The sequence below is a fragment of the Panthera pardus genome, unplaced genomic scaffold (assembly GCF_024362965.1).
Source record: "Panthera pardus isolate Hobbes unplaced genomic scaffold, ASM2436296v1 HiC_scaffold_12, whole genome shotgun sequence".
Taxonomy (NCBI): domain Eukaryota; kingdom Metazoa; phylum Chordata; class Mammalia; order Carnivora; family Felidae; genus Panthera; species Panthera pardus.
In genome coordinates, this window is record NW_026526677.1 from 66,696,576 (window position 1) to 66,718,694 (window position 22,119).

The 22,119-nt window shown below is 39.1% G+C and overlaps 1 protein-coding gene across 28 annotated transcripts in view; it reads right to left on the minus strand.

The window, feature by feature from the left end:
* DLG2 (discs large MAGUK scaffold protein 2) overlaps nt 1–22,119 on the minus strand; it is a 2,072,859-nt gene that overhangs the window by 325,983 nt on the left and 1,724,757 nt on the right. For all 28 annotated transcript variants that reach the window (XM_019450186.2, XM_019450181.2, XM_019450179.2 and 25 more), the window contains one exon: nt 20,500–20,656. In XM_019450186.2, coding sequence (XP_019305731.2) covers nt 20,500–20,656 — 157 coding nt within the window. The remainder of the gene's footprint in view (nt 1–20,499; nt 20,657–22,119) is intronic.

A 22,119-nucleotide genomic window follows, 5' to 3' on the forward strand; every position in this document is an offset into this window, starting at 1 on the left:
TTCCATTGGAAACATGTGAAATGACAGATGAAAACCATGAATATTAGATAACAATAGGTGATAATGCATCCACACTGCCCATTTACAGAGAATACATTGATTTTAAATATTGCTTCTTCTGAAAACCAGGTATAATGAGAAAGGCAGGTAAACCAGGAAAAATGTGTGGCTTTTTTGATGACTACAAAACAAAATAAATGTGTGTTAAAAATCATAAGTCACTAAGAAAAATGTGTATAATCATACAATGTGTTTTTTAGGATAACATATGTAAAAGTATTTGTTCTATCTATGAAAATTTACCTTTTTTTTCTTCTTTAAAGCTGGCTTATGGGTGTCTGGCCATATAAATTTCCTTTCTGGAGTACAAACACATCCAAGGTTAGTAAATGGGTGGGGTTCTCAAAGCAAACAACTTGTATTTGACTTTCAGGCATGTAGATATTCCTGGCTAATGCTGATCTTTATCCATGTATGCAATAAAAAAAATTATCTTTATTATTTCTTTAAAGAAAGCAAGCTGTTTGTGTTTATTTATATGTGTGTGTATGTACGGTCACATACATATATATTTATCCTATGCATTAAAATATAAGTCCTATGTATTAAAATATAAATAAATTATCATAATTCCCTATTTTGATCAGTGCTTTTATATCCCAATAGGTGACAAAACCCAGAGACTGGTATATTTTCCAGAATGTTCAGTAGATATGACCCTGTCACCAATTAGCTTTGGAATTTTATGCTTTAGTTCCTTCATTTATTAAACAAACAAACATTGTGCAAAGGATTCTATGAGGTCCCATTCAGAGTTATGTTCTGTGATTCAATCATGTGGTTTAAAAATACATATAGACTGTAAGATGTTTGATTCTCTTTGCAGAGAGCTATGTACCTATTCTGCCTCTCTCCATTATAAAAGTCATTCCTTTGTTTACTCATGCAAATACTCATTCTGGAAGCACTTATTTTAGACTTACTATGTTTCAGGTCCTATGCCATGTGTCAAGGATGCCAAGATTATTTAGGCACAACCTCTGTTCTTGAGTTCAGGCTCTAAATGAGGATCTCCTATTTTACAGGATTTCATTTCAAAGACTACAATTGTAGAAAGTCAAAGTTTCTATGCAAGAAACTTAACATGTATCCATACTATTAAGTGCTGATGATAATCAACATTTCATTTTGGAGATCTCTCTCTCTCTCTCTCTCTCTCTAAATCAATGAGGGCAGTGTGATAGAGGGGAAAGAGTGTGGGTCTTGTCCAGCAGATTCAGGTTTGGAATTTTGGCACTGCTGTGTACCTACTGTATGATTCTGAACAAGTTGCCTGTTCTGAGACTTTATTTTCACATCTATGAAGTGATGATAGGAATATCCCCTCTCAAAGAGGTGTGTAGTTACATTGAGGACCTAATAAGATAAGATGATTCATACAAAAAACTACTCAAGGAAAGATGGCTGCTGTTTTTAATATGGGAAATTGAAAAACATTCCTGCTTTAATATAATATTTAAAAGAGTAAACCAATAAGGGTACCTTTTTTCCCTGAGCCCTATGAAGACTCCTTATATGGTACTGTCTCTAGCTGTAACCTCTACCCAAGAGATGTAGGATTGAGACTTCTGTGAGGATTATAAATCCATATTGACTTGAATCATGCAATTTTGCCAATATTTGACTTGACCTACCAAAGGGACAATTTCGCACGGTTCAGCTTAATACCACTAGTGGATACTACTACTAAAAGAAAATTTCAATTTTATACTTTTCAATATGAATGGCATATAAGACTTAAAAATTATTCTGGGGGGATTCTTTCCTGGTTTAAAAAGGTTGAATGGGTAAAGTTTAAGTCATTTGTTTTTTAGATGAAGGAATAAATGGTAAAATAAATCTTCCTGGTCCTTCTCTCCAGAGTAGTGTTAAAAGGTTCAAATTTGAGTTTGATATGGTAGAAATTTCAGCCTCGGGCAACAGGGTAAGTTATTGTTGGCCTTTAAGGGAAAGAGCAATCTTTGACTATTTCAAGGGAACAACATAGGAATGTCAGCTAACAAGCTGGAACTTGTTCTGACTATGACATATTACTGAGCAAAAGATTAGAGGAAATTAGTATAAAAGAGAGAGATTTCGTTTATTTTTCTTTTCTTTTTTTTCTTGGCTATGTATGTAGGAGATACAGAGGATTGGGAGTGCGTAGGAGAAGTGTGAGAGGATATGTGGGAGGAGAAGTGTTTAAAATGCTCAAAGGAAACTAAAATGAAGACATGAGAATGTACGCAGGGGTACAGGTTTCCAAAACCAGTGATTCACACAAGTACTTCCAGTGTTGCTGTCAGCATCCTTTCCCAGTAGCTTGTGAACTTCCATCTGTGCTCTCCATTGGGCTGGGAAAGCTCCATCATATTGACAGCCACATGTCATACTGCCATACTTGCCTTGGGAAATCCCAATTTAAATCCTACTTCTATGAAACTCCCCCAGTAAGTAGAGGGCATTTACTCTCTCCATCCTTAAAACTTAAGCAAATAAAAAATACTTCCATTTCTTCCAACTCCCTCCTTCCAGGTGTTTTGCAAATGGCTGGTATTTGTTTTCAGTGGTGGTGTGTGAGCTAAGAAATACAGCTGTACATCTGACACGGCCCCTAGAACTTTTTATTGGTGTGCACCTGCTGTGATAATCCCTTAATTGGAGCTTACAGTAATAAGGCAATCTTTGCTGGAAACAGTTTTGGCATTTTCATGAAAGAACTGCCATGTTTAAGATCCACTGTCTCACCCTTCAGTTTGCTTTCATCAACATCCACAAAGGCAGCTTCATCACTCAGGCTCTTCTAATAAAATGGTGATAGCCCGGCCCATACCAACCGATCCAGTTCCTGTAATGGAGACCTTATTGTGATGAATTACCTCCATGGAGGTAAAATTCATCATAAGTTAATATTAATGTTTGGCATTGCCATCTTAGACATGAAGGTATGGGGCCAGCTGAGTCCAGGCAGGATGCCTATCTGCTGCAGGAGACACAGAGCCTTCCCCGCACCAAGGAAATGCCCTCCTGTAGCACCCACTACCTGGCAGACTTGCAGGACTCCCATGGTCCTGCTCACAGCAGCTCACTCAAGATGAACAAGAGGTGGAGGCTCTCTCACTGAGTAAGGAGGGAGGAAGCTGCTCGCTGCTTTACCTCCCTTTCACCTGGCCACTACAGCCCTGTGAGGCCAGCCCTATCTCCTGCAGGCTTTACAGGGGCCCACAGAAAGGACTTCTCATGTCTGCTCAGACAGAGGAAGTCAAGGGCTTCTTGAGCAAATGAATCCTGAGTTTCACCATTTTACAAATGCATACTGACTTCTGCATTGGAAATGCATAAAGGGCCAACCTAGACTGCTGGATTCATTAGTTTTCTACTTTTAGTGTGTATGCCAGGTTAGAACTACTCTTTATGACTCTAGACCTAACGTGCTTAAGCATCCCCGTCTCTAACTCCATTTCCCTTGAGCCCCCTCTTCAGGGCTTCACAATTTCCCTTTCGCCTTCTAATATATCATGTACATTAATCCTAGTCTGTTGCTTCTTGATTCCTTTATGAGAGTGCAGCGACTGGAATGGAACATATAACCCTAGGAAGGTCCTAACCACAGTGGAGTCCACAAGCATGTCTCCTTCCTAGGCACCAGCACTACATTGCTGTAATTAGCTTCTAGGTAGATAATGTGGCAGCAGGATCTGACGGCCACCTGTGGTCACCTAAAACCAAAAGATCTTCTTCAAAGGAGCTGCTGCCCTATGTCTCCATTCTAAACTGGTGCAATTAATTTTTGGAACTGTGTTTTCCTGGACTGTCTGCCTAGGCAAGAAATTCTGTATGCCTCGTAAGTGTAAGCAGTCAATAAGTACTTACAGAGTTTGTGTCAGTAGTTTGCTTTCTTATGGATACTTACTGGTTTAATACCTCAGAACCTGTTTTTCCATTGGAAAATGGACAAGAATATATTCCCTGCTAGTTTTGTGGGAAATTCAAATGAAATAGTGCACAAAATGTGATAGTATTATCACAGATAATCTGGGTTTTAATACCACACCAGAAAGGTAATTATAACTGCTAAACCTGTAATCACAGAAACTACAGCCTACAGGTCCTATTAACGACCCCAAACACAAGATCATCCTTCTAGATTTTAATCAGAAAAAAAAAAAAAATTACGATTCTGTTTACCCTTCATAAGATATTCAATGTTTGCTTTCATTGCCCTCTAGCGGTTGTTATGCAGAAGACATAACTACATTTTTCACATTTTAATTTTTGAGATGTTAGGCACAATCTTACAAACATTCTTTAACTACTGTAACATACCTTCCTATCATTTGGTAACACTTTAATTGTCAAGCTATAGGGACAGTGCCTACTAGCATTGTGCCCTGCACAATGCAGATGTACAATGTTGTGCATTATTGGCTATGCATCATTTTATTACCTTCCAAAAGAATCTACTGACTTAAAGTAATAAACTAACGTTATACTCAATTATTAAATATTTACAGTATATATATTATGTATCATAAGAACAAGACAGACATTTTCCTGGCTTACAATCTATTGAGAAAAATAGAGTATTAAATATGTCATTGTAAATTGGTGTGGTAAATGTTGTCATAGGGAAAGAACTGGGTATATTGCATGCATTAAGAAACTCTAACCTGAATGTGTTTCTGTATGTTGTGAACACTAGGGTGGGATTTGAGAGAAAAGTAGTTAGAAGGCACTTTGAGAGTGCCTCAAAGTAACCCGAGATCTAAAGGATGAATAAAAGTTATTCAGAAGGATGTGGGGTGTGGAGTGTTTTCCAAGGAAAGAAACGATGTTAAATAAGGTTAGATAATGGAGAAATGAGGGTTTCAGAGATGAGTCAGACAAATTTTTTGAAAAGCTATGATGGGGAATTTAGACTTTATTCTGATTAATTTAATTCTGATTAATTTATAACCAGTATACTCTGACAAAACATCAATGCATGCCTTCACTGTTTTACTTTCGTTTTTTAAACTCATTATTTAAAGGGAAAGTTCTAGTTATTGATTATCAAGTAATTGTTTAACAAGCTTTCAGTGTGTCCTTTTTCACACCCAAAGTTTCCTCAAATATATACAGTTCTAGAATGTCAGAGCTGAAAGGCCCTTGAGAGGTCATAAGTCTCCCTGGTTTAAGAGGGGGTGGTGGTCAGGGATTTGCTCAGATTGTACTGAGTGGCTGTACCTGGAAGCTACTTTTCCTTGAGCTCAAATTCCTCAATCTGGTATTCAGACTGTCATAAATGTGTCAGCAAAATAAAAATACATGAAAAAAAATAGCCATAATTTCGTGCAGTTTATGTTGCACACAAAACATGAGAGATGTAGGCAATAAATGTTTTTGTAGTTTGGATCACAGCAACATTTCCAGCATAGTCCATCAGGAAAGCTTCCCTCCAAGGTAGATGTGAACATAGAGAAATAACAAGCAATGAAATTATACAGAAGATTAACTACTGGCCCTTCACTGATACCTCTCTTTCCTTCAAGCAGCAGAATCATTGATCAGTTCCTGTTAAGGAAAGGGCAACATTCTCATTTTGAGATTTCTCAAGGAGTTTTGGCTTCCTAGGACTCCTGGCTGATTCTCAGTGCTTTGTTACCTGTAAAAATGGGACTTCCACAATATTAAGACAAGCAACAAATCCACACATTCTTTAAGATTTTAATTCACTTTTAATTCCTTGAATTATATTTTAAAAGTCTAACAGTTTTAAAATCTAACAGTTTTAAAACTGCAATCAAATAGGATTAGTACAAAATCCCAGCAAACAGGGAAGACACCAAGTATACACAGTTCTATGCAAAATCTTTTACTGCCATCTAGTGGATTCTCAGGAAATAACCTCAGTCGCAATGTGCTATTTACTGTATCTTAGAATACTAGGTTTCTATGTATATGCAAATATCTGGAAAATGTATTAAAAAAGAACAGTTAAATATCCAGGGTTCTATTTAATTTGGCCACTTTTTATGCACTTATTTAACTTCTCCGTGGCTTGGTTTCTTCATGAAAAGTATGAACTATAATAACAGTGCATCCCCTGCCTATTACAAGTTTGCTTTGAGAATTAACACATAAAATTGCTCTGTAAACTAGAAAGTATCCAGAAACAATGAATTATTATCCTTGTTATCACATAGCACCACTGGATCAATGATACCCAACGAGATAAATATGGTTCTGACTGAAGAGTCCAGACTTAGGGCCTGCCTTCAGAGTGATTTATCTTGTCTTCAGGGCTTTTAGGACAAGAGAGTAGATGTTTCCATTGAAAAGAATCCCTGAAGATTACTTTTTCCTGGATCAGATAATAATGTGGGCCTGGGGACTGAGGAAGAGGTTTACTGATGTGTAAGTGGGTCCTGACCTTCCAAACGCACAGTAAATACGTAGTATGGACAGCTTCCTCTGCTACCCTTGGGATACCATTCGCTGACCCACACTTCAGTCATTTTCTTGTAAGCTTTTTGGCTTAGTATTTTTTCTCCCAAACAACACTTAAACTGGAAAACTGAGGCAAATATCTTGGATCATAGATGACACAGACAACTTAAAAGTCATGTATGCATTTCAGTGAAAAATTTGGAACAAAAGCCTCAAAGGGTTTTCCTTCCCCAAGGGAAGGTTTCTTCAAGTTCTTTCATTCACTAACTTATTCAACACTCACTAACAGCTCTGTGTGCTTAGCACTTAGGCCCTGGGACACAGTTATGGTCAAGACACACCTCTATCCTCAAGGAACTCACAGTCTGTTGAGGAGATATTCATGCACACAAACCAAGACCAAAAGGAAAACATGGGGCATTATTGAACTGTGGGGACACAGGATCAGGGGGAGGGGAGAGGCCATCTCCCATGTGTCTGAACCCTGCTTAGGACTTAGGGATCTTTTGTATGCCCTTTAATTTGGCCTCCTCTCTGTTCAATAAATTTCTCCCTCCTTTGAACTCTTTTTTTAAATTTTTTTTTTTAACGTTTATTTACTTTTGAGACAGAGAGAGACAGAGCATGAACAGGGGAGGGGCAGAGAGAGAGGGAGACACAGAATCTGAAACAGGCTCCAGGCTCTGAGCTGTTGGCACAGAGCCCGACGTGGGGCCCGGACTTACGGACCGTGAGATCATGACCTGAGCCAAAGTCGGACGCTTAACCGACCAAGCCACCCAGGCGCCCCCCTCCTTTGAACTCTTGAAGGTCTTAACTATAATAACTAGTGCACCCTGGTGATCATCTCAGGTGCTTTGCCTGGTTAGTTTTCACCAAACCAGTCTCCATCATACTTTTCTACCTGCAATTGATCTTAACAATTAAAATCATTTATAATAGGCTGTGGCTTCAAACATAATCCTAATTCCTTCCTTCTTGATATGTTTTTATAATTCTAAAAATGTACTGTCTACTATATGTTAAGAATTTTGTTTTTAGCAATTTTCAGTATTCAATTTTCAGACACTGTAATTGCAGAACATCAGTAATACCACCCTGACCCCAACCATGGGTATTTCCATGGAGACAAAGATAGGATTTTCTGCAGGGGAACAATTTGATGACCTACAACTACTGTAGCATCTGTCTTCTCTTATTCCTTACTCATTCCCAATATTCTCTTCATTACCCTTGCACACTATCCTAGTTCCTTATGCCTCTTAATATGGTCTTATTTAAGGGTTTGTCTTCCTTCTCCCTGATCTGATCTGCCATTAGACTCGAGACCCAGGAGGGCAAAGATCCAGCTATTTAACTCTTAGTTCTTAAAGCTTGCCATGTCATCATGATCTTTATGTGGGTCTCAGAGGGATCCTATTCCCATTCAGCGTGTGTCTCTCCTTTCTTTTCTGTCAGCCTGCATGAGTCATGTGGGTTCCCCAACCTACACACTAGCTCAAAGTTCATACCTCCTGACCCATGATTGCTGTTGCTTCAAGTCCTGCAGTTGCTTAGAACCTGGCCAGAAATTAGGAACCAGAGCAAGGGCCAAAACCACCCTTGGGAATTTGGGGTAGTAGAAAGGGAAGTAGCTCATGAAAGGGGACAGTGCTGCTGATGGGGGTGCTCATTGACTCTCCTTTCATGTGTCAGTCATTGAGGATGGGCATTCTATGTGGGGAAGTGAGTGCTGCTGGTGGTGGTGGTGAAGAAGAAGAAGGAGGAGGAGGAGAAGAAGGAGAAGAAGGAGAAGGAGGAGGAGGAGAAGGAAGAGGAGGAGGAGAAGGAGGAAGAAGAGGAGGAGGAGGAGGAGGAGGAAAAGGAGGAGGAGGAGGAAGAAGAAGAAAAAAGAGAGAAAGAAAGAGGTGATAATACCAAGGAACTTATTTATTTTAAACAACAAAATAGTAGGATGAGAAGACTAAAACAATGAGGTTGTTCTTTTCTATCACATCTGCCATGCATTATAACCATACTCATGCTCTATCTCTCTACTAGGTTAGCATCCCATGAAGGAGGGATCAATGTCTGGTTCACCTCTCTCTTCCCTCTAGCACCCAGCATAGTACTTGAGTTGTGCTTCATATTTGACACCTGTGAAGTGTCAGGACCTGTTCAGGCTCTGGGAATATAGCAATAAACACAATAGAGCAATAGGAAGTATTTAATAATTGGAGGCATTTAATTCTTAAAGAATTAAAAAATAAGAATTATAGTCATACATATGATGTGCTTTCCATCACATCATATTTAGGTGAACTGTTAAATAAATCACCAATTTTCCCCTCTCTCTATCAACACATAAACACTGTTTCCATCAACATACAAGACCTGTTATAAAAACAAACTCTACCCTCTCATCCCATTCTATTCCCCTTTTCAGCAAAACTTAAAGGAAGATATCTGCAATCACTGTCATTAGTCCTTTCCTTCCATTCTATCAGAAATCTGCTCCATATGTATTCTCACTCAATTACACTATGGACATTGTTTTTTCATTTGAATCAGTAAGTTCCATGTTAAATTTAGCAGTTAATTTCCAGTCTTATGTGACTGACCGATAGCATTTGAAGCAGTTGGTCCCACTCTCTGGAAAGACTTTCTCTTCTTAGCTCCTGGATTCTACCTGATTCCTCCTACTTTCCTTGTTCCTCCTCTTCTCCCTGAGGAGGACCTTTGTATGCTAGGCTGAGTTTGTCTCTACCTGTTACCTGTTCTACCTGGAGAAGTATCTCCATCTCAACCAGAAGAAACTCTGCTTGTCTTATGTTCAGGCAGAAGACTTTGCAGTCACCCTTGACAACTTCCTTTCTCTTTTACCCCACACCAATCTTTCAGGAAATCTGTTAACTCTCCCTCATAAACAAATCCAGAATCACTCCTTACTTCCTCCACTTCTACCATGGTTATCCATTCTTCCACTCTCTCTCATGCTGATTATTCACGTAGACTCCAAGCTTGCCTCCTGCTTCTATCCTTGTCCCTGGGTCTCGCTGTCAACACAGTGGTCAGAGTGATCCTCTTAAAATGTAAGTGAATTCATATCTTGTCACTGCTCTGCTTATAATCCCCCATGGCTCTTCCTGGTTCCCAGAGTGAAAGCCAAGCTGTTACAGGGGCCTGTGAGGCTGTGCTCTCCATGACCTGCCCATTATTCCTCTGTCCTCACCTACTACTCTTCTCCCTTTCTCCCACCCCAGTCCTGCCAGAGGGGCTTTCTCAATACACCGGCCAGGCACCCCACACAGAGTTGAGGCTGGCTGTTCCCTCTGTCTGGAACTACCCCAGACACCTGCGTGGCCCACTTTCCCTGCCTTCAAATCTTTGCTACCATGTCACCTTCTCAGTGAGGCCCACACTGATGACCTTATTTAAACTTTCAACTCCTCTCTCTGGACTCCAAATTTCCCCTTCCACTACTCCATTGGTTTTCTACACCGTCTAATAGATTATATAATTTACTTATCCATTACTTAAAAAAATAAATTCTTTGCTTTTCCTGCTAAAATGTAAGAATCATGAGGCAGCAATTTGTCTCTTTTTCTTTTTCTTTTTTTAACTCTTATATTTCTAATACTTATAATAGTTCCTGGCACATAATGGCTCCTGAATAAACTGTTGCATGAATGAATGAATGTATGAGTGAATAATTAGTTCTCATTAGGCACTGTGCCAATGGCTTACATACATTACTTTATTCGATGTTTTCATCACTTAGAAAATTGCAAGGGCTTCAGGAGTTCTGCCAGAAATGGGGATAAGACTAAATACAGCAACTCTTGCAGTGTGGCCTGGTGGTAAGTGGCCAGTGGTGATGACCTTAAAAACAGCATTTTTTAACAGACTGTCTTTCAGCAGGATTTCCTCCCCTGGCCTCTGACCCTGGTTCCCCAGCCTTGCTGAAGATCCAGAGACCAATTTGTTATTTCTCCAACAAATTACTTTTTCATTTAAGTAACCAACATGTCTGCTGCCTGGAGTCCAGAACTCTTCACACATGATTCACCACCCATGCTCCCATCAGGCACATTCCTAGAGTAGTTAGCATTACAGGTGAGGAAGCTGGTTGCGATAGAAAGCTTTCTCCTGGTGTCTTGGTAATTTTGGGTAAGAAAATCACTGAACTCTTCAGTTTCTTCCCATATAAAGTGGCAAAATGATTACTTTCCAACCCATCCTGAAGGAATGCCATGTGGGTCAAATGAAATAATGTCCACAGCAAGGGACTTTGTACCTAGAAATATTGATGCAAATGGAAGAGTTATTAGAGATTAGCTAGTAAAGTAGGTTAGTCAAAGGCAAAAGCATATTGGAGCTAAAAAAATCAGTCCACTTTCAGTTGATGATCACTCCTTCCTTAAACTAGAGATCTCTTCAAGTTTTCCCCTTTATCAGGGGTCAGCCATGGTGAGCATTGTCAATGCTTACATGGAAAAGGCTTAGGATCAAGTGTTCACTCTTGAGGCTTATATAGTAACTCTTAATCATCTAAACATCTTTTTGGAAAAGGAGTATATATTATAAACACATTTTAAAGCTAATATCACGTATTTAGCATTTAGCATGTAATAGAATAATTTACCTAATATGTTCCTAATCTATTGGAATTCTTATTAGTCAACTAGGAAAGCATCTGTCTGATTTGGAAAATATATTCCATTGGCCAGAAAGCTAAAAGCTTTAAGATATGCTGAATCATGAAAAAATGTAGTTGTGTCCTTAGTGAACATACGGGCTTATGTGGGGAGGCACACACATAGATGGTGATTTCCAACATAACACGGGAAGTACTGATGGAAAATTCTGGGGCAGCACATGGGCAAAAAGAGGCTGTCATTAGCCCAGCCTGGGAACGTGAGAAGGCTTTCTGCTTTCTGGAGAAGATGTTTCCCAATAAAGACAAAGGAAGGACAGTGGAGAATTGGGGATAAAGTGAATAATATTTATTGAGTATCTGCTTAGTACAAGTATTGTTCTGGGTAATGTACTATGATTTCACCGAATCCTAACAACAACCTTGAACAGAACATGAAATTATTTGCCCAAGATCACACAGATAAGCAGCAATGACAGTGGTATTTGAACCTCTATTACTTCTGATTTCAAAGCTATGCTTTCTATAATGCCAGCCTTCAGAAAGAAAATTGAATTTGTCAATTTGCTTGTGTCTGAGGCTGTCCATACTTTAAGTCCGTATAGTGAGAAAAACATAAATGTCTGAAATAATAGAACATTTACAAGATGTATGAGCCACCACAGGAAGCCACTGTACACATAGATTCTAAGATTGAGGTGACTTAGAAGCAACATCTAGATCCTCTGACACTTCTTCAGAGGGCACAGACTATGATTCATCTCTATGCCCCAGTGCTTAACAGAACCTAGCTACTGAGCAAATGTTTAATGAATGAATGAAAGACTCATCCTTGCCTACTTCTCTGAAGGCAGCTGGGAATCCTAGTGTTCCTCTCATTTGTATTTATCCAGACCTGTGTCCCAAAGGGCCCTTTGTGTCCTGAAGATTCAGAATATCTTTTTTTTTAATGTTTATTTATTTTTGAGAGAGAGACAGAGTGTGAGGTGGGGAGGGGGAAGAGAGAGAGGGAGACACAGAATCTGAAGCAGACTCCAGGCTCTGAGCTGTCAGAGCAGAGCCCGATGTGGGGCTTGAACTCACAGACTGCGAGATCATGACCTAAGCTGAAGTCAGATGCTTAACAAGCTGAGACATCCAGATGCCTCTCTCCTGATACTATTCTTGCTGTAGCTCTACAAGTTGTGCTATAGAGAGTATTAATAACAATACGTAGTACTCAAGAAATGTATCAGAAAATAGCAATTATAATTTTCCTTTGGTACTATGCCCATAAAGTTTATTGGGTTTATTCATTTGATAGGTATCATTCATTAGCCAGATTCAATGTCAGACAATGGAAATGCTTTCTAAATGAAGTCTAGGACAATCCATGCATTCTCTGGTCCCCTTTTAGGTAATAGAAGGTCCTTGCTCACTCTGAGTTCTTTTGCAGAGAAAATTTAGTACATGTACAGGCACCTGGTCGGAGTTTGCACCACGGAGTTTGCACGGAGTTTGCACCTGGTCGGAGTTTGCACCAAAGGAACATGGCTATTCCTTTTGTTATAGTAATGAAAGACTTCCATGTGAATTGCCAATAAGTAATTCCTGCCGTAAGCCCTCCCCAAGTGACCCACAACCCAGGCTGCCAGAAGACTCCACTTCCCTACCATCCTGTAGTTTGGCACTATGGCCATTCACTGGATGGGCTGGTGCTGAATTATATGTGTCAAGTTGCTAAATATTTTGAGTATTGCCCCTGATTGGAGGAGAAAAGAAGCTGGGGTGACTGGGACACAGTGAGAGTAGGGGAAGTGGTGTATCTGTGGCAGGTGAGGCAGGCAGGAGCTAGATCTTATAAAGCCCTGTAGGCCATGTTAAGAAATTTGGACTTTACCTTAAGAACAACAGAAAGTCACTGAAAATTTTTAAGAGGAGGGGAGAAATGGCATGATAAGATATACTTTTAAAAGGCTTGCTCTTCCCAAAGGTTCAATGTTATATGTGATAGGGGATGTTTTTGCCCTGGGATATCTATTATAATAAAGGACTTATGGGGCATAGCTAGGCCTTACTGAATCCCTACTTTTTGGTGGGTGGGCCAGGCATCACCCTGGATGGTGATACTCTGAAGCCAAGGCTGAGGAAAATTGTCTCCTTTAGAGCCTTTTCACTGGCTCCACTGTTTTTATTTGAGGTGATCCCTGAGGAGGGGTGCTGTTGGGCTCTGAGGTGGCCATGAAGACAAGTCCAGTAAGGTGGAGAAAAGTCTGAGTGGGCTCCTGAGAGGCAAAAGCCAGAGACTGAAGAGTCAGTGAGTCTAGAGAAAGTGGGGTTCAGGAGATGCATGGAACAGGCACACAAGTTTTGTGGGAGGCTTCACATGCTTTCTGGGCCAGAAACCTGCATTTAACTGGTCAGGATTGGGGCAAAAAGTCTTAATCTTTTCAAAAACATCCTCAATTCTGCTTGGTTAGATTTTTCTTCAAAGGTGTTTAGTAGGGTGCCCTGCTGAGAGAGGACCCTGGCATTCCTGATACTTTAATGAGAAAGCACAGGAGGGCAGAGATGCACAAAAAACCCAAACAAACAAACAAACAAACAAACAAACAAACAAAAAACCCAAAACACACACACAAAAAACCCCACTACTATTGTTTAATTTGCCAAAAATATTCATAATTCCCTTCAGCAAATATTGTGGTTTTTTTTGAACAAAATTAGAAGATGGCCTGTCAGTTACAAAGCTGTATACAGAGGATAAATATCTACCCATTTTCTTGGGGAAAGGTGTGAAATCCCCCTTAATCCAAATGCACACGTTGAGTCATTCCTGTTTGGAAACAGATACTGCTGTGTTGAAGCTAATTTTAGTCTCTGACTCTTGTCTGTCTTTTGTTGGGGAAAGGTGGAATGCGTGGAGCTCAGTCAGAAAAAGTCCTAGGGGAGGGTGAAGGTTTTGCTGGAGTTTGGGTGACTCAGTGTTGAGGATGAGAGGAGAGAAGCTTCAGGTGCGGTTAGGTGAGAGAGGCTTAGTAAAACTGCTAGTCTGAGCTGGTGTGCTTTTGAAACAAGGTGACATAGCACAGAGCTGGGGAGATTGCTCTTGTCCCCACACCTGCATGGGCCTCAGAGACTCTCTGGTATCTTGAGGGGTGCTGGTTTTAGGAATATAGAGACATAGTCCCTTAAGCAGATGGCCCATACTATATGGTCACTGAAAGGTATGGGTTTGTAAGCTCTTAAGAGGATCACTTCAGGGAATTAAAGAAATAATTTGGGACTTTTTGAGGTGGGAGCAGGAGGAGGGCTGGATTTCAGCCATAATACTGAAAGCAGTGGAGAGTTGTCATGTGAGGTAACAAGAGAAAGGTGACTTTATCAGTGTCCCAGGATGATGAATAGCGTATATATTGCTCACATTCTATTTGAATAATGTGACAGTAAGGATCTGGCATATGTGCTCTAAACATGAAGGTAGCAAGGTAACCTGAGAATTAATGAAACATCCAGGTGATCTGTGACTTATTTGTACTCTTTCCAAATCCACAATACAATTTCAACTTCAATGTAAAGATGCATGATTATCTGTTGTACCTTCACCTCAACAACTGCAGTGTTTCGCTTTTGGCAACACGTATTCCCAGCCATGTATTTTGGAACACAGTTAAATACTTGAAGTCCATCAAGGGTGAGCTTTAGACTTAGCAAGGTCAGCTGAGGTGCTCTTTCTGAGGGTTCTGAGGAATGAAAAAAACTAAAATTGCATGGTGATACAGAAAAGAATCTCGTTATAGGGGTATTCTACATGCTTTGCTCCACATTTTTCATAACAAAGCATTGAAACAAATAATAACAGAACCATTTTTATCTTTTCCTCTGCAGGAAGAATGCCTGAGGAAGCTACTGCACTAGCTAATGTGATTGCATGTTGAATGTCCTAAATTCTCCTCCACCAATACCTCAAGAATATGGTTCAATTATCAGATAAGACTCCTTATAAAAAATGCCCAGGAAGTAGAATACATAAAGGAGAAATTAGAAAATATCACTCACAGTATGTGTATAGAATGTAGCCTAAAGATGATTTCTCTTTCAGTTTCTTAGCTACTTTAGTTCTGTAGTTTTGGTGAGGAGGGGGGAAGTGGGGGATAATAAAATTCTACAATGGAGCTTTGGAACACTCCAAATTCAGGCTGCCATATTTAGACAATGCATGAACACTAGATGGCGCCCATAATCTTAACATAGTAAAAGGCTACTTGGTTTTCTTTACAGTCAAGTAAGGCTACCTTGTTTAGGAAGAGTCAATTATGAGAATTAGAAAAATATCTACTCTGGCATTTCCTGCTACTGTTATCCTGTGAAGTGCTCCTCACGTAGAGGTTTGATGGTCAAATACGTTTGGGAAAAGATGGATACTTTCTATGCCTCTAAAGGGATTTCCAATACACACTGGTAAACAGATGTTTTTGAAAAGTTCTTTACTGAAGAAACCTGATACCAGGGAACCCTTTGTCTCATTAGCACCTTAATGCGATTCTGCTCTTTTACTGTCCTGTGAAACACACTTTGGGAAATGCTCTTCAGGTCCAACCTCTTGTCCCAAAGAAGGAACGACTCAAACTCTATAAAAAAAGGTCTTCTTTAGACATAGTTATCTGACCTTTTTTAAAAACACTGAATACATTCTTAAGGCAAAATTGTTAGTAGTAATAGGAGGACTGAGTACTTACGATGTGCTTGATTCAAAGTGTTTTGTCTCCTTTCTTCCTCAGTGTGCCACTATACCTATCCTATATCTACATCTATATCCATAACCAGATCTATGTATTCACATATAATAGATATATTGATATATTTACTTTTAGGCTGTGAACATTTTAAGATCAGGATGTTTATCTCATTCATCTCCTGAGATCTCAAATCCTGCTACAAAAATCTGTCACATAGTACGTCATCAATGAAATGAGTTATCTCTAAAGATTGTATAGTCTGTGAGGGAGAATAGTTCTGGAAAACAAGAATGGACATTCTGCCCCTGATTAGAAAGGTAATTATCTCGTATTCAAGTCTTCTCAATGAACACCAATTGAGGACAGAGACCTACTCCCACAGCTCTCCTCCCTGGGGATTCAAGTTTTCTTCTCTGAACTTAACTACATTACTATTAGCATAAGTTATTTACAAAATAACCTTACATAATCTAGTAATAAGCATTGAGTTTGTATTTAACTCTTGATTGCTATACAGAGTTTTTGTTCTTGTGTTTTCCAGGAAGTTAGAGCTTGTCCTTTTATATCTTGTGCCAGCTGTAGAGGCAAAATATCATATCCTCCATATTCCATTGTCAATAATTCCATTCTGCTGTTTCCTTTCCATATTGTAACATTTGAGCGTCTCAAATTTGCTTATTCTTTTCTTTCAGTGTTAACCAATGAAATTCCAATACTGGGTCTTGAAACTAGGTGATTTCTAGCCAGAGTTTAAATGTCTTTTTGCAAGGTAAAAAAGGGAAATGTTCCCTCTTCCTTTCAATTGCAAAAAACAGCTAATATTTTTATCATTGAACTGTCTTTGCAAATGTTATACATAAGAAAGGATATGATATCTGAATGTCAGAGACTATTGTAATGTTCTGAAAAATGTAATTTCTAAGAAGACTGTAATTCTGATTGTTGTCTTCTTTTCTTTCGTGGTTCTGGCAGTAATATTTAAATGGATACATCTCCTTTTGAAAACAGAAATAGTTATGAATTTTCTTTGTTGAGCCATAAGATTATTAGCTCATCCCTTTTTCTACCACATGCCTAAAAGTTAAAACAAATAAAACCTACGGTTTCATGCATTTTTCATTTAAACGGAGCCTAATGTCATCTCTTTGACTCCGTTTCTTTACCTGTAAAATGAACATAATAAGGAGGTGACTGGCTGGCACAGTTGGTAGAGCCTGTGACACTTGATCTCAGAGTTGTGAATTCAAGCCCCATGCTGGGCATAGAGCTTACTTAAAAAATGAACATAACAAGGCATTGGGTGGTTATAAGGGTACACTTGTTATAATAGTGATTGACTCAAAAGTAACATGGAAGTCTTAGCTCTTTATAGTTCTGTGTGCTCCCAGGGTGCCTGGGTGGCTCAGTGGGTTAAGCATCTGACTTCAGCTCAGGTCATGATCTCATGGCTCATGAGTTCAAGCCCTGCATTAGGCTCTGTGTTGACACCTCTGAGCCTGGAGCCTGCTTTGGATTCTGTGTTTCCCTCTCTCTGTGCTCCTGCCCTGTTCACACTCTGTCTCTCAAAAAGTGAATAAACATTTAAAAAAAATTTTATAGTTCTGTGTGCTCCCGAGTGCGTGCGCACACAGAGCAGTGCTGAATGAGACAAGAAGGTGTTGAATGAGATCACTGACAGGTTTTGAAGAGAGATTGTGCTATGAGGAGAAAGAACACTGATTTGGGGTCAGGAGACTTGATTTTGAGTCCAACATCATAGTCAGTAGCTGTGGAGCTTGGACAAATCATTCAGCCTTTCTAAATCGCTTTTTCCTGATGTAGAAAGTGAGAGTAATAATAACTTATAGTGACATGTAGAATTGCTTTGAAGACCCCTAGAATTAATGCATGTGAAAGTGCTTTGTGTTGGGGGGGAAGTGCTGTGCCAATGTGAATGCTGGCTGTGGGGAAGTAACAGCGTGGTTTCCGGCTACAGATTTTGATCCAGGGTGAGGAAAATATCTAAGTATGTTTTACACAGAATTTTAGAGTCCACCTGCTAGGCTACAGTGACATTGTAAAGCATCACCATACTTACTCAACACTATTCCATTCAATCAGCATTGTTAGGGAGACTTTAAGGTACCATTCACATGCTAAATGAGATAATTTAAGATATAAGATAATTTACTTTCATGGAGCTTTTGCCACTTAGTAAAGAAAGACAAGTCAACAAAGGTAAGTTACATCTTATACAGATAGTCCTGGAGTTAGTTGTAGTTTGACCTAACAAATTTCAACTTTACGATGGTGCAAAAGTGACACGTGTTCACTAGCAACTGTACCTCAAATTTTGGATTTCGATCTTTTCCCAAACTAGCAATATGGGGTACACATTCTTGTGATGCTGGCCAGTGAGCTCCCATTCAGCCACGCCATCACGAGGGTGAACAAGTGATACACTTACAACAATTATGCACCCATATAACCACTCTGTTTTTCCCTTCCAGAACAGTATTCAGTAATTTACATGAGATAGACAACACTTACAAAATATCATAAAATAGGCTTTCTTTTCGGTGATTTTTCCCAAAAGTAGGCTAATTTAAGTGTTGTGAGCATGTTTAAGAAATGCATTTCTGATTACAGTATTTTCAGCTTACAAGGGGATTATCAGGATATAACCCCGGTATAAGTTGAGGAAGACAGATATAAATATAGATATAGATATAGATCTATATAAATACAGACAATATATATATATATATATTGTCTGTATTTATATAGATCTATATCATTTAAGTGTAGAAGAAATATGCAGAGGGGAGTAGTTGAAGGGGTGATGTTTGGCTCTTGGATGGCAGAATGAGACCCTGCCATGGGACCTTACCCTATTTCTCACATACCCTATCCATCCAGACATCTGCTAGCTAATGAATAAGCAAAGGCCTTAATGTGTGGGAGAACTACCGGAACATATAAACCAAGGCCATCCATTCAGACCATTGGACACTTTACTCAGACCAATTGACTATATTATACAGGTAAATCATATGTGTCTGGAGGGGAAAGTGGAGAAGGCATGATGGCTAACAAAAATAAGGTCACTTGGAAAATCCTAGCTATAAATCACAGCTATAAAACAAAGATAAGTTTTTTTAAGCACACAGTAAAACCACAAACTAAGTGCTTCATTGAGTTATGAACCATAAACTCAGCCATAAGAACTAGCTCCTTAGATTATTTCCCAGTATCATTTGCATGGTTACCAAAATTTCAGTATGGTCATGAACACTCATAATGGACATAACTACCTGTCACAGAGTTTATACCAGAAAGATAGCTTTATCTAGTGAAAAGAGGCAGTTAATAAATATTTCAATAAAAGAAAGGAGAAGAAAGGAAGAGGAAAGACAGATGGAAAGGTGGAAGGGGGAAGGGAAGGAAGGAGGAAAAAGAAAGCACATACGATGGGCATTAAAACTGAATATTTAAGGATGCCTGGCTGGCTCAGTCAGTGGAGCATGCAACTCTTGATCTCGGGGTTGTCAGTTCAAGCTCCATGGTGGGTGTAGAGATTAGTTAAAAATAAAATCTTAAGAAAACAAACAAACAAACCTGAATATTTAAATTCCAGCTGTTACTGTCTCTAGTTAGGTAAACATTGACTTCACCTCTCTGAACCTTATTTTCTTCAAATATTTTTTTTAAAGTTTGTGTATTTATTTTGAGAGAGAGCATGTAAGCAGGGGAGGGGCAGAGAGAGAGAGGAAGAGAGAGAATCCTAAGCAGGCTCCACACTGTCAACACAGAGCCTGTCGCAGGGCTTGAACTCACCCTGGTGATCTCAGGTGAGATCATGACCTGAGCCAAAATCAAGAGTCATATGCTTAAGCAAATGAGCTATCCAAGTGTCCCTGAACCTTATTTTCATCAAACATGGGGTAATAAATTTCAGGGAGATTGTGAGAATCAAAAATCACTTTTATAAAGTGCCTAGTTAACAATAAGTGCTTAATAACTTGTTGCTGGTAATTCTTGTATTTAGGTAAATGGTGTGTGCTACCAGTTATCAATGGCACCCAACTGCATATTTTATATATTTTCATATATAGTTATATGCAACAAACAATATGCTTATAAAAATGCTGTTTTTAGAGTACAGTCATGGATCTGGAAAAAAGGTCTGCATTAAAAATAAATAATATACCTTAAACAGTTATGCTTCTCAGGGTGTCTGGGTGGCTCAGTCAGTTAAGCAACTGACTTTGACTCAGGTCATGGTCTTGCGATTCGTGCGTTCGAGCCCCGTGCTCTGTGGGGACAGCTCAGAGCCTGGAGCCTGCTTTGGATTCTGTGTCTCCCGCTTTCTCTTCCCTTTCCTGCTTGCACTCTCTCTTTCTCTCTCTCAAAACTAAATAAACATTAAAAAGGCATGTTTCTCAATGTTCTATTGGACACAAGTATGTCTCAGGAAACCTAAATGAAAACATGAGCACTTTTACCTATATCTGACGGAAGTAAGTAATAAGCATCAAACACTTTAACACCATTTAAACTGTAACATGTACTGAAAGCCATAATGCTGTCAGCCATTTTTCCTTTTAAATTAAGATGCTTCTGCAGTCATAATTGAAAGTGAATTTTTCTCAAATGGTGTCAGATATGGAGGGATGAAGATTAAGAAGAAATACTCACGGATAGGATCTGGTCTCCTCTCTGGAGCTCCCCACTCAGATCTGCTGGTCCACCAGCCAGAATGAATGATACAAAAATACCTTCTCCATCTTCCCCGCCCACGATGTTGAAGCCCAGGCCAGTGGAGCCTTTGTGCAGGACAACCTTGCGGGGCTCCCTGAAGAAACAAGTGGAAAACAGAGCTCACGGGGTGACCCACTCAAGATTTAGGTTGATTTTACTTTCATTGAGATATTTGATACCAGCAACTCACTACCTATCTTGTCAACGTAAGATACATTAGTACTCCAAGAAAAATGCTGATTTCATGGCAGATGTCTGAGTTCCTCACTACAAAAATGCAATATCATGCAAGGTCATCCTTTAATTCCAAAACATTTTCTTAAACTAGCTTTACTTCTACTTTTCCTTTGCTTAAAACATCTGTTCTTGTATTTTTTAAAATTGAGACATAATTGACATATAATATTATATTAGTTTCAGGTGTACAATGTAATGATTCGATATTTGTATATCATGAAATGATCACGAGAAGGAGTCTGAGTAACATCTATCACCACACATAGTTACAATTTTTTATTCTTGAGATAAGAACTTTTAAGATCTACTCTCAGCAACTTTCAAACATACAATACAGCATTAAGCACCATGTTGTATATGACATCCCCAGGACTTATTTATTTTAAAAGTAGAAGGTTGTATCTTTTGACCACCTTCACCCATTTCACTCCCCCCACTCATTTGTTCTTCTATTGAGCATCATAGTAGCACTCAGTAGGATGAATGCATCCCAAGGGGAGAGAATCTGGGGGACAAGAGACTAGTCTGAATAGGTCCTATCATGAAATATCTTACATGTTTGTTCGACTATCAATTAAAATTTACTCTGTAGGCAGTGGAGACTCATTGGAAGATTCTGAGGCACCAAGAATATTTAAATCCATTTTAGGAGCATTAACAAACAGTCTTATGTAGGATTGCTGGAGAGGAGAGTGTTGATACGATGGGAGGTAGAAAAATTATTTAGGATGTTGACTAAGTAATCCAAATGTGAGAAAGTGAGAGCATGAACAAGGGTGACAGTAGTGATAATGAAATGAAAGGGCAATGTGAGAGAGTAAATCTGAAAGGAGAAACAGTGGGTCCAGAGATTAACTTACACAGTAGAGGAGAGATGGAATGATAGCTAAGTGATTGGCAAAAAGGAGGGAGAACTGGAATCCAGGATCATGAGGATGGGTATGATTTGACATGCTCAATTCCAGGTGATGGTGGGTCATCCATGCGGTGTTCAGAAATGATTAGAGACAAAGGTTAGGAATTTGGATCCATAGAGAAGACTGCAAATGCAGATTTGAGGGTCATCAGCAAAAAGATGAGAGACAAAAATCTTGAGTCATTAGTTAGTTGAGTTTGTGTAGAGGGTAGATAACTATGGAATATAGAATTTTAAGGGAGCTAGAAGACATCTAGTTCTATATTCTTATTAGTAGTTAAAAAAAAATGTATTCTCTAAGTCTTGGGTTTGACCAAGGCACTTTTGTATCACCTACCATCCTCTCCCCAAAATCCCAGTTTCAGTCATTAAAGTTTCCCTTAATGATGTAAAAATGGCAAAGA